Source organism: Colias croceus, chromosome 12 (assembly GCF_905220415.1).
Source record: "Colias croceus chromosome 12, ilColCroc2.1".
Classification (NCBI taxonomy): Eukaryota; Metazoa; Arthropoda; class Insecta; order Lepidoptera; family Pieridae; genus Colias; species Colias croceus.
The window spans coordinates 7,984,440-7,998,408 of NC_059548.1; the positions used below are offsets into that span (position 1 = coordinate 7,984,440).

Sequence of the window (13,969 nt, forward strand, 5' to 3'; positions counted from 1 at the left end):
TTGTATACGTTCCTAGCAAATAATATAATAGTAAATATTTAAAAGACATTTGAAATAAAACAAAAAATCAATAAAATCATTGTTTTTATTCTCCTTCACATAAATACTTAAAATGGATCGAACTTAATCCGGAATTAAGATCTACATAGGCTATATAATTAATTATTAATATTAATGTTCACAAGGATTTAAACAGTGACTAAAAAAACCTCATTCTTGTCTTCTTATTATGCACATTCAATATCAAAGACAGTATATTTTTAAGCCGAACAAAAAAAGAAATTTTTGTGCTTATAAAATGTGTTTCAAATCAAACTATTCATCCATGTTATCATTCAAGTGAGATGTAACTATTTATAAATGGTCTTACTACAATGCATTTAATTACATAATATACCATGTCAAAATTTTACGACATAAGTCTATAAATCGTGAACTTTGTTCAATATTATTTAAAATGATATCTATACTTAGTATCAGTGGTATACTATATATTTAAATGATTGTGTACAAGTCACAGAATGATACATGGAATATACGAATTAGACATTTATTTAACAAAAACAATCAAACAAGGAAATTTAACTAAAAAATAGAAGTTCTTTTATATTTGTCTTTGATATTCGGACTTACAATATGACAATCAAAACTTAAATACATACAATTTACATAAGTCACTTGTCCACAGTAAAATTACGTTAAAAAGCAGTAACATTCAAATCTATATAACAATAATTAACTACAAATTCGTCGTAATTAACCTACTTTATAAATGTTATTGTTATTGTCCGATTAAAGCGTAGAACCGTAATAATATAACAATGAATAATTAACTTTACTGTAGTTTATTTAGGGAAAATATATTTTAGGAAGACCTGGATTAAGGCACAGATATTTGTTTATTAATTTGTATGTATTAGCACCGTATAAGCTCTTTATAATTTTTCATATTTTACATATAATTAAACAAACTGTAAGAGATGTAGTTTATGCTTGCAGGAGAAAATAGATTATAAGCTAACTTTTGCAGGTTTTTACATCTATTTTGGCAATTAAGGAGATTACCACAGGTAATAAAACATAACTAAACATACTGTTTCCTTCTAAAACTATTAAAACCTGTACGTATTTACAGATATGGTAAAACAACTCGAGAGAATATTGTGCATAGAATTTACACGTACGTATGAACTAATGCCTTCAGCGAAGAGAATGCGATATTGTACCGATTTAGCATTTCATTGCTCAGTATATACGGCAGTAAAGTAGAGCTAACAACCGTATCGAATAGACTAAACAATGTAATTTCACATCGATAAATTCACATTCTATCAGCCGACGACTTAAAATGTAACCGCTTGGTCTATACACGCGGTATGAAAATAATGAGCTTTACTCAGGTGTGGTACAAATAAATGCTATATATAATGTGATGTAAACATACATCGATAAAACTATATCGCATAATATATACAGATTGTAACGATGACCCTGTGTTCAGTACACGTAGCCTCAATATGAATAACTTTACAAAGGCCCTCTATGTACAAGTGCAATCTACATCTAAAATTATTTCTAACAGGGTCAAATAGCACCGAACTTCATATAATTTTCACATCTGTCGCTTGCGTGCAACACTTCTTTTGTTAAGTAGTTAATTATATTAAATTAGCAATTGACAACACAACTCTTACCAAATATAGCGAAAATATTTGGACGGCAACATTTAACATTATTTACAAACGCTTAGCTAATATTCCTAGGCTTAAGTAGAAACTAAATGCAATAATCTATAAACAGGAAGACTCTAGAAACCGATTGACTAAGTGTCGTTAAGGTACGAAAGCAAACGTTGTCGTTATTGAAAATATGTAGCTGTCAATAGCACGAGACGGATAAAAAAACTATTTTAATAGAAAACTGTGTGAATGAACTCAGTCCGAAATTACATTTTTTTTCAAGCATTAAGTATCTGTGATGTTCTTAAAATATTCAAAGTAGAAATTGGCCGGGTTTACAATAACAACCGTTTAAGTCTTTAATTTAGAACTACTACGTAAAAACTCCAACAACAGGCTCTATACAAAACGTTATACGACGTCACTCGGTACGCTTATTGATTGGATGCCACGTAAAATACAAGCACATTGAAAAATATGTTCTAATATAAAGCACACCTATATATTTTACGTGTCAGGCAGTCAATAAGGTAAATACACATACGAATTAAGTACAAAGACCACTTAACCTAAAAGTAGTTCGTTGTCTAAAATGCAATTTTTAACTAGGACTGGTCGTATTACTTCTGGGTTCGGATTTTAAGGCGGCGCCGTTGATTTTGGGTGTGTTGGGTGTGACCGGGGCTGTGAGGAGCATGTTGGCTTGACACTGAGCACAGGGCTCGAGCCTTCGCGCCAACACCGCTCGGAGTTTCAACGCGGGCCCTAACTTCATCTGCAGCATGCCCGTGAGATGGTCCTCGGTTAGCAGCGGCAGGCCCGCTCCATCGATCCTCTGTTCACGGAAATTCTGTAAATAAACACAAACGTTAAATTTGAGGCTGAATTGTAATTGTTTTAAGTCGTATTTTATGTCGATAGGATGTAATAAAACGGCTAAAGCCTTCTGATAATAAAGCTTTACTTAATGAGATTTAGAAAAGACCAATTGGAGTAAACGTCCGTTAATTTCATTGTAAGAGAATGGTACAATTAGTCTGTAAGGTACACTAATTGAAAAATAAAGATATGGACTAAAGTATATAATAGTAATGTCCAATATTAAGAAGAGAGATCATGCTGAGAAAAGTTTATAGAACTTTATAATTTTCCCGAAAAAAAATATAAAATTCACGAGCACGTGCACGTATTCTTAAAGCAATTAAGAATAAATTAAAAGATAGATAAATGAGTATATTTTATTCACATTTAGTTATTCTTTATTATTAAGACATTAATACTTAAAACTATGTAGAGTCTATAACGTATAAGTGTCGCTTATAATGCTACAGTCAATTAATATTTGATTATTCGTATTATCAACTTTTAAGTGTTTTAATAATGCGACTAAAATGGTATGTCGTCTGTGATCGCAGCGGGAGATACATAAAATTATTGTACCTAATAAATTAAAAACTTCACTTGGTGTATTTAATTACGACTGTTTTATTGAGCAGTTGTATTTAATTTACAACTAACTAGAAATGGAACAATATTGACCAATATGAAACGAAATCGAAGATTAATAGATTCTGATCAAGTTTCCCGTCCCGTCTTTGCTTATGCGGATGACGACGGTATTTTTAGTAAATTCTCTTAAAATTTGCGCAAAATATTTTTTTAAATACTTCTATTAGTTAAGCACTGAAGCTTTCACATTTATTATGTAAGAAGGATTATTTCTTTTTATTATTTTTCTCGCAGATAATCGGTATCGTTATGATTTCAATTTTCACCTCAAACATCCGCTGTACAATTAGACACGGGTGACTTGAGGTTATTACTATCAAAGAAAATAGTGTTTTTGTTAGACTTTAAGGAGGTTTTTATAGAAATGATTTATCATTTAAAATTTTCAATATTTTCTATTGAAATTTGTATTTGGTTGCAGTATTTTAATTGATTTGATTTACCATCATACAAAACATGAATATTTCCAAAAGGAATTTGTCTTTAAAAAGTAACTATTGATTGTTTAATATTTTTACACTTTAAAATAATTATGAACCAAATTTTATTATCTTAAACGAACCGAACGGAAAACAGCAAACATTACCGTCAGAATTACCGTCAGAATAATCCCACTTCACTAAGCAGCAAAAAAGCAAATAACGCACGGTTGAGAAGCATTAAAATTCCATACTGTTTACTAGGACGAAAGTGCATCGTTAAGTTCATTAATTATTTACCAAATGCCGTACACTTTTTGCAAGTATTAAGAATGTAAACAAAAAGCGGTATGGTAAAATTTGAGCAACGGGTTATGGGAAGCTGGACCGCGCTAGCGTTCGGCCGGTTCGGCTGCACCTGTGCGTCTCACTGTATAGCGCGGGTGACATATCTTGATATTTAATTGTTGTTCTCGAAATTACTGCTTCTGTTCACTGTTACTGTTGTTGTTACAGACAGCACAATGAAAATCTCATTTCTTTGGTTTAAACACATAGATAATTGGAAAATTATTTGTGTGTGTAAACTTGAAACTTAACGTAATGTAGGTATGTGTACATAAGAGCGAATTCTGTGTTTTCAAATCAACGTAGGGTTATAGTAAATGAGGTGGCCTAAGATTGTTATTCAAGGGAACAGCTAGTCTTATTTCCGTCACCAGCACCAGCTTAAGGTATATGAATAAAGGCAGCAAATAACTTCAACGAGCGCTCGTTTAAATTTGCCGTCGCGTTTCCAATATTGCACGCTTTTAATAGTCGTGAAATTAAGCATCGTTCGCCGGAAAATTTCAAGCGTCACTAAAAATGTTTTCACGGTAAAACAATATTAGGTATTTGTGTGACAAAACGGGCGCGTCCAATCGGCAGTATCAAGACGATCCGTTCTCGATCTCTCGGGTCGCGGCACCGTCCACCGACCTGTCATCTCGGCGGGAACGGTGACAAAAAGCGAGCCGCCTACGTGACGTCCTGCACCCCGCACTCCGCGCCCCCCTCGCCCCTTCGCCCCGCCGGCTCATCTTCACGCTTGACCACTTTTTATTGCGCGACATTTGCCCGGAGTTCGATCCGTGTCATCCGACGTATACTTCTTTTTTCAAATTGCGCCGACGCGGACGCTGCCGCGGCGTTCGATTACTTTTATTTTTTAATTTTATATAGCTGCCAGCCTTCGAGCGGTAAAAAGCGAAGGCTTACAAAAAAGGCCTATGAATAATTAAAGTGAGATAGCTGGTAGCTAGCTCATGGGAACGGAATTACTTATCGGCACGACAGGTCGCCGGCGCCCGCCGCCCGCTCTGAAGGACAGGTCAATTTGCTGCACTTATTTTGCTCCTTTCTTGATCGACGTTGATATAGAGACACGAGAATCTAGTGAATTTATTTATAAGGTACGCAATCGCCTTGAGAAATATGTGGCTGACGAATGCCCGCCACTTAGACTTGTTACACGAGGAATGTTCAAGAGGCTTTTAAATTGGACTAACTAATATTACTAACGAGTTACCTCTTCATCTCGTATCGCATGTACATTTCTCAGGATTAATTAATTAAAAATTTAAGATTCATCTAAGAATTTGCGAATTAATGTTATACGTAAAAGCGCTAGTTATAGGAATTAGTATTTCTTTAACTTTTACTAATAAACTAAACTTAAAAATTTTACATCTCAGTTAACGGCTCTGTGACTTGTTTGAGATTCTAGTAATATATCAAATGATCAAAATGTGAAATAAATTTATACTAGCAAAGGATAATCTAAGCTTATTATTAGATGGAGCTTTATTGAAATTACCGTAATATAAGGATTGAATCAAGCAACCTTTACACGAAACACACCTACGGGGCATGCGTTAAAGGAACACAAGGGTCAGACTGACCCCACCATCCTTCGGACATAGTGGTTTGGGGGCATACTTAATTTAATAGGGGTTAGCTGGAGAATCGGCTCGGGATTTTAAAGTTAGTGCCCCGGGGTCAAAAGTGACCCGCTGTTTCTCGACGCAACGGAATGATACAGGAGAAAATAATTTAATTGGGGTACAAATTGGCAGTTTCAGAGGTCCGAGCCGTATTATTTGTGGGCAAGTTCAATTATGTGCTGCGTTAGATATTTGTGAAATTGTAATTAGGAGAATGAGTAATTACCTAACCAAGGTTAATATTAACTTAGTCTGATACATATGAATTGAGGTTAATGTACCTGATATTCTGTTACCATCCCTGTTTTATAAGGCTAGTTCTTTCGAACTTAACGTTGAACGTATGCCACCTATCATTGTTTCTTTTAACACTAATTTAGTGCAAGTGATAAATATTAAATAAATAACAAATTCAAAAATTCAACTAGGGTGTATTTAAACAAAGAGACATTTACGATTATGGTACCATTATCATAAGTCTGGTCAATGAAGTCGAAGTTAGTCGTTTGATCCAAAGTAAATTATATATGAATGAACGTTATTTAGATTTCTATGGACGAATATGTAAGAGATAACATATCTGAGACGTTAAATCTGACATGCGATGGTAAACATACAGTATATAATATCAAAATCGTGTCTAAGCTCTAACCTGCATTCTCCGTACCAATAAAGAAACGGATGCTACTAAAAATTATGTTTAAACACTGCGTTTACGTAAGCAATTTATACATCATGCCATGAATTTGTCCCGCGCACCGCCCGTGGCTGTGGATCGTTTAAATTGCGTCCGTGAAGCCACGGCAGCGAACAGGTTGTGGTGCAAAAAAGGTTAAAGTATATTCCTTGGGGGTCGGAGGGGTTAGGGGGGGCTAATGAAGGGGCGGCGGCGCCCGCGGCAGCTACCGCGCAAATTGATGCTTGCGCCCTCTGTGGAACCTTTGCTCTCGGCTAGTGATGCGCTTGTCGATAAATTATGACTAGCCGCGCTCGTTTATCGTGGCAGGTGCAATCGGTAGGCGTTCTCGTGTACCGGTTATTCGATGTTTACTGTGCTTGCGTTGGTGTTGTTTTAACTTCGCTTTGGGTAATTTCAGACTTGTATTGGAGAAACGAGCGTGCTGTAATTTCTTGCATGTGCAATTATTTAATTTAAATTGATAAGTTCTAATATTTTATTGACATGAAAAATGAAAACAAAGGCACAATTTTGTTCACAAAGTTCAGACAAATAATTGCCTAAGATATGAAGGGCAATGTCCTAATAAGGCTTAAACTTACAATTTAAAGGCATAATATCATATTCTATTATACTGTTTAAGAATAAAGATATACTGTACACGCATATCGACAAATGATAGCTGATCGCATCACTACTCTAACGCACTTTCCTACAAAGATTGCAATTAAGCTCAAAGCATCTCTGGCTCGCCCTACACGATGCGGCCGAGCTGACGGTTAGCGGCTGTTCTCTTTCCGTAATTATAATCTCCACGTTTATAACCCACGGGTCATGGGACGGCGTTGGTTTTTTATCAATTGTCGTTTTGTTTTACTTACGCTTTCTAACATTTACTGACTCCCATTAAGTTTCTTGTGCCTTAATTATATTCTTCAATGATTTAAGTTTATACGCCCGAGGAAAATTGCCCATTGCAACGATTAGTGTGAAAGAATCCGCTGAATCATGGTGAATGAAGAAAGTTTCTATTGATATTGCGATATTGATATATTAAAAGTACGAATATGGAATACATACTATAATTACGGGTAGATAGCATCTGCATTAATATAATACCACTACTTTAAAATTACTCGCAAATCGACAAGATATATGGTTATGGCAGTATATTTATTAAGTATCAATTGGTTCTCGGTTATAACAAAGCCACATATATTGTTGTTATGAAATTAACGGCATCCAAACTAGCCATGAGGTCATATATAAGCGTCGCACATCTGTTTGGGCGCGAACGATATATTATCTCATTCATTTTGCTATTAAAATAGAAAGCTTATCAACGCGGGCAACGAGAGGCCGCAAAAAGCTCTAACATAATTGGAAAATGACCTGATCATAGTTGGTGGGTGTGGCGTGTGCACGCAGCGAGTGCCTGCGACAGACTGCTGAAAGTGCAGGTGAGCGATAAAGATGGCAAAAGCGCACGCGCAGGTGGGCGGGGCTTAATGCGCCGAACGATAACGAATGTGTACGATCTCCGGCGACACGAAAACGCCCAGTCTAAGGTTGCGCGCATAAACCGAGTTGACCTCCAACTTTTCATCGCTGTGCTCTCGTTTCTTGCTCATCGATAGGTCAAGTTATGCTGGCCTCCGCGGAGAACAATGCCTGATAGAATGTAACTATTATACGAGAGACATGTGCTTTATAATGGAAGGTGTTCCGAGAACGTAGGGATTGCGATATCTGCGCAGATAGTTCTTATTGTTTGTAATCGCTACTGATTTCTTAGCTTTCTTAGTAAATACACGTTGTAAGATATATTATTATCATGCTCTATTATTACCTTCTGTGCACTTTCCTTTCATTTCGCTATAGTTTATAAAGTTATAAGGAAAATGGAAATTTTTGAAGATTAGTTTTCGAATATTCTTGAAATTATAAGCGTGAAATTTCGTATTCTTGCCTTCACCATGGAGGATAATCAAGTCATCGTTACTTTTTTAAGTAATAAATCCATAGTTTTTGTCCTCAAAAACATCGAATGAAAAACCTGCACACTTAATATTATGCCATGACCTACATACTTTTTGTTACAACAGTTTACGTGTAAATACATCTAAAAGTTGATAACGCTACAAATAAACGAAACGAATTAAAAATTCGCGAACCGCTTCAGTCCATTCGTTATCACACAAGTTTACAATCCTATAATTTAACCGTTTCAATAGAAACTGGTCGTATCCCCCTTTATTTGTTATAAACGTCCCGCATTAATTGATTTCGCTGCGTTTAAATTAAACCCGAGGTTACCGAGGGTTATATATTGCCTGTGTTTAATTGCGGCGTAGAGACGGGCCCATTTCATACTTCCTACATCGGTGGCTTGTTTATGAAAAAACTATTTTATTGGCAACCAGTTCTTGCTTTAGCGTTCAAGATTGGAAGGGTTTGTTATATGGCTAGGCTTTACATGGTCAGCTAGGTCTTTAAATTTGCGTGCACACAGAAACTAATCAACAGTTTGCGTGATGTAACGCATTTAGGTTGATAGATTATTTTTGTTTGTAGATAACCTGAAATTGTAATATGTTATGTATTTATGTGATGCTGTGATAAATATGTTTTAAAAAATAAATATAATTTTAGATAATTTTCCATTTAAAGTAAAAACTTAATAGTTTGGTTAAGTTAGGTTAGTAAAAATAGGAAATAGTTTCAGAATATATACAAAGAAATTATTATTTTTCTAATTATGTTATATTTGACATAATATTTTGGTCAGATAATAATCTAACAATAAAATTGGTTTACTGTAAATAGAAGTTGGATTAGAAGCTAAAAAATATCTACGTTCAACAAAGTCATGATATTTCTAAATAAGGTGCGGCGTGCTCCAAAACAATCTAGTATCATCGACTCGATTCTAGATGCAATCAAGGCTCGTGCCACTTCACTTTTAGTGATGTTCTCTTATCGATAAGTATTATTTTTGTTTGTTGTTTAGAATATTTAGACGATGTTCGTATAACGAGCAACGTTGCTTAAACACCAACTCAAGCATTAAGTACCTAAATAACGAAAGAGAGTTTTAAATTATAACTCTACTTTCAGTAAGCCATCTTTTATATTTCATTAATTAATATGAAAGTCCATCTATGTATTTGATTGTAGATAAACATAGACAAATTATCCAATAAAATTATCAACTAAGCCAATATAATAAATCACATAACATCGTATATGCCGAGGTCAAACAATAAATCTATCGATATCGACATCCAGCACTATCGGCCGCGAGGTGGTCGCGTGCCGCTCGCCCTCTCGCGGAGGAAAGTGCAACACTTGATACTCACGAACGATTGGTATCATGATTTAAACATTTCTCTAGTTGCTACACTCCAATCACACTTTGTCACTTTTAGCATTTGAGTTGGTGCAGTTAAGGCGAATTGTTAGCTTTCATGTTGTCTATTGTGATAAAATTACCAGTCAGTTTTGATAGGAGAACGGCACTCGCTGGCGGTACGATCGCAAATAATTATAACAATTACTGTTCGGACTTCAGGCAAAGTCACGTAAAGTGATTGTTACGGTTGCTTGCAGTATACATATTTCTAGTTTCATTTGTATGGTCGCTTGAAAGTTAACATTGAAAATTAAATCTTTCTTTAAATAAAAAAATTAAATTTTGATTCTAACGCCGAAATTCCCAAATCCATTCCAAATTTATGTACACAACCCTGTCAACTTTTATCACTCTGCCTCTTTAACAATTTAGAAATTTTATATCCACATATCTCTCTCTGATATTTCCCTTCAATAATAAAGAATCCACAATATAAACGTTAAAACGCAAACCGGCAGAGAAAGCCCGCCTACAAACCGCCGCAGATTTAATTATCGCCGCGGAATAATCTCAACTAAATGAAGCAAGGATCCAGTAATTTAGCTAAACGCATATACGTTGTACGCAAGGCTTATTTACAAGGGCTTTCAGTGTAGCCGGTGTTGCAAGTCGAAGGATCCGATATTGCCATTAGCGGCAGATTGTAACAGGGGTAGAACACGGTGGTGTTGCATTATGTAACAGAGTTTACCAATTATATAACCGGTTGTGTAAGTATCCTTGCTAGGAAATGGGATTGCGTCCATGTACGCGTCTGCGCCGTGCGGCTGAAATGCGTGGAAAAATATATTCGACTTATAGCTGGTTAATTTTCTACTGCATAAAGAATATGATTACGTATTGTGTTGCAAATGGAGTATTTGTTTCAGTCCGAAAATATAGAGCTAACTCACAGACTTTAGTATGTGTTCATATTCGTTAAAGTAAACGTTTAATATTTTGAAGATACAATCAACACCGAACCAATCTATATAGAGCACATTATTCGCATCATTCGACTACTGAAAACTTCCTTTATATGACTAAATAGTAACAAATAACTATTAAAATAGACGATTGTGATATCAATATAGCAAAAGTGAGTCGTAAATCACCACACGACCATTAAACGCACACAGTTCATGAATACAATAGTTTGTAAACCAGCTCAAAGGCTCAAAGCATTTCTATAAACGGCGCGCATCGCCCAGCCATCGACGTAAAACTTATTTGTAGACGTTGATATGCTGTTTATCTTTATTAAGACTATACTCGACTAAGTTCAACAATAAATTAGCTACCAGCAGAGATTGCCGCCGCTCTGTTTCGCTTATACTGCGTCGCTAATGGACACAATGTAGATTGTGCGTTCGTTCTTTACGAGATTGTTAAATAGAACCGAAATATCGGGAACTGGGAGTGATACGGGATGATATCTGTTTTCCTAGTTAGATCTTCAGGTAATACGCATACTTTTTCACGTGCGAGATTTTGTCAGATTAGTACTGTGACATGAATTATGAACAGTACAATGAAGGAATGCAAGAAAAATGATAAATAAGGAGAATTTAATTTATTGGCTTAACCCTGCTGATTTTGTAAAGATTTTAGTTATCAATAAATCATAAAGTAGATATCTAATCGTATGTTTTATAACATAAGAAAACTCATTAAAATCTTTTAAAATAGCAACATATCCTAATTTTTCTTTAAAAATGAGATCCCAAAAACTTTCAAGAGCAATCTTCGAATTGATAACGCCAAAAACAATCCCCACAATATTACGCAATACGTTTTCGATACCCCAAGCTTTAGATAGCTAAAAGCTGGATTGTTATTAGCGAACCGGGCCGCTTTCAGCCGATAACCGGTGTGCTTGTGTTCCTGGCCCTTATAAGGCGGGCTACGCGGATACAAGGTTACCTACTGTGACCATCCATGTCGAAGTATAGAAATATAACTGTCCATGTGTTCATACGCTTGGGTCATGTGGCGTTCACTTTTCAGATGAAAACAAAAAATATTTCAATAAAAATTGAGGTAAATACCTATATGAAGGTATTATGACCAACCTAAATAAAGGTCATTTTAATTCAAACAATAACAAATAAAATATATTTTAAGGCAGTATGTAGGAAGATATGTATTGAAAGAATGTCAACAATGATATTATAATGAATCAGAATGATACCAAATTTTATTAAAATATCTCGAACATCTAAACATATTCCTACGCCAACGTTCGAATAACTCGAGCGATATTCACCCTACAACCTCCGCGTATCACATCGCATCGCGACTACGACAAGATATCTCGAATGTGTGTTCGTTTGTTTGTTTAACATACACTGAATATGCATGAGGCTGAATTATCTAAACCCTTGTCTCACGCGGTATTGCTGTCGGTAATGTATGTTACATTATATTATGACATCGCACTCATTGTTTTAACTACCATGTAAGTACAAGCAGTCCATTATATTTACGATCGCCTCTTCGCAATACAGCGCTTTGATAGCAATGATATAATTGTTGCACCGCGATACACATTTCTTATTGATATTTATGGATTATTCATTAGTATGCATTTAGAATTTATGTATATTTGGTGTTTCAAGAGTGATAAAGTCTGTTTAAATTTTGACTCTGCGTTTTACTACAGATTTAATTTAGAGCCATGTCAACTTTATCTACTTTAGTGTGACATTTACGAGTTTTGCCATGTTTCAAAGAAAATTTAAATATTATTTCTTATCACAGTTCATGCGAAACATCCATCACAAATACCGTATCGTATTTAAATATCTATATTCTATATAATATGTCACACTAAAAAACATTATAAATTCAATAATTTTTCGTTCACGCCTTTATTAGATACAACCTAATTTAACAATCAATACAATGCCGATAAACAACACAGCTTTCCCGATTACGCCTTGAACTCAATCATCAAGTCGCTCCGATTGTTTCGACTTATTACAAATGCCCTTGTAAGGACGGCTCAAATCGAGTCGGTCCACCCACCGAGTCGACTCGAACCGATACTATCAGCCGCCGGTAACCCGGACGGTAAATGAGGTGCATTCGGTCAATATCGATTCTAGGACATCGATAATTGTATCGTCTCACAATTTCAAAACGGTCCGATTGTCCGTGTCGATAGGCCAACGTGAAAGGTTGGTACAACAATGGGATTTATTTATTTTCGGGTACATGTACCTACGCGGGCTACTTACTGCGATACTGTATCAATGCTCGAGTATTTATTTAGTATGGACAATGTATGAGATGACTTCTTTGCAGCAGTGTTCTTTGTAGCAACAAAACTGCATATACGTGTTTATGTAGGAAACACGAATACAGAGGCTGTATTCAATATAAACAGCGTTCAATCAACAATCGAGTTCGAATCACAGCACATCACAACAACGAAGACTAGGTATATCTTCGTTCAATGAAACATCAACCAAAAAAAAGATAGTCATTAGGCACAAAACACCGAATTAGGGTTCCATGTCCAGCATCCGGCCGGTAAACACCGGGCCGATCTCACTTTAATTATATTGTAACATCGATACGAGGTCGTGAGGTTAGAGCAAACGTATCTTATCTCCATCTCTATACGCTATCGGCTGCCGCTTCATGAATGGCGTCTTACGAATAGAATTCTTTTTCTGTGCCGCCGCGGGAAGTGGGTTGATACGTTCGCGATGATTTGTTGGTTATGGTCTAATATTATTCTGGTGAGGTAATGGAATTGTTTCGAAATTAAAACAATGAATTTTAATTTAAATTACTATCCTAAGTTTCAGACTTGCAAAAATACATGAGCGCTACTATACTAGGAAATCTAAAACGAATTAAAAATAATTTTATAAAAAATAATTATGTTTCATGTTTGTATTCTGAAAAGTGACTAATAATTGTTATGAAATCTTACGTATAAAATTTCAAGGTAGAGTATCAAATAAATGCCTTCAAACATTAACCGCTCCGAAGGCTATCCGTACGCATGACATGGCCGTAATGTCAAAACAATGATCGAAGACATGTTTGCCTTACAGGTTCCTTAACCCACACGAAACCACAAAATTCCCTCGGCAAACAGAATGTAACGTGAGCGGGGTCAGAATCAATACGCTATACATTGCTTTTTACGTCGGAGATATAACTCATAAAGTTGTTATATAAGAAGCAATGGAATGCACAGTAATTTTCGATAGTCGACAATCTGCGGTCAATGCGACCGAGGCACAAGAATTACTGCGGTTTCGCGCGCACCTGTCACGCTTTACGCACGAACA

At 35.6% G+C, this 13,969-nt stretch overlaps 1 protein-coding gene across 6 annotated transcripts in view; it reads right to left on the bottom strand.

The window, feature by feature from the left end:
• Positions 1 to 67: 67 nt before the first annotated feature.
• The window catches only part of LOC123696496 (polyhomeotic-like protein 3), a 185,003-nt gene continuing 171,101 nt past the window's right edge, over positions 68 to 13,969 (bottom strand). For all 6 annotated transcript variants that reach the window (XM_045642691.1, XM_045642690.1, XM_045642693.1 and 3 more), the window contains one exon: positions 68 to 2,529. In XM_045642691.1, coding sequence (XP_045498647.1) covers positions 2,281 to 2,529 — 249 coding nt within the window. In that variant the 3' untranslated portion in view covers positions 68 to 2,280. The remainder of the gene's footprint in view (positions 2,530 to 13,969) is intronic.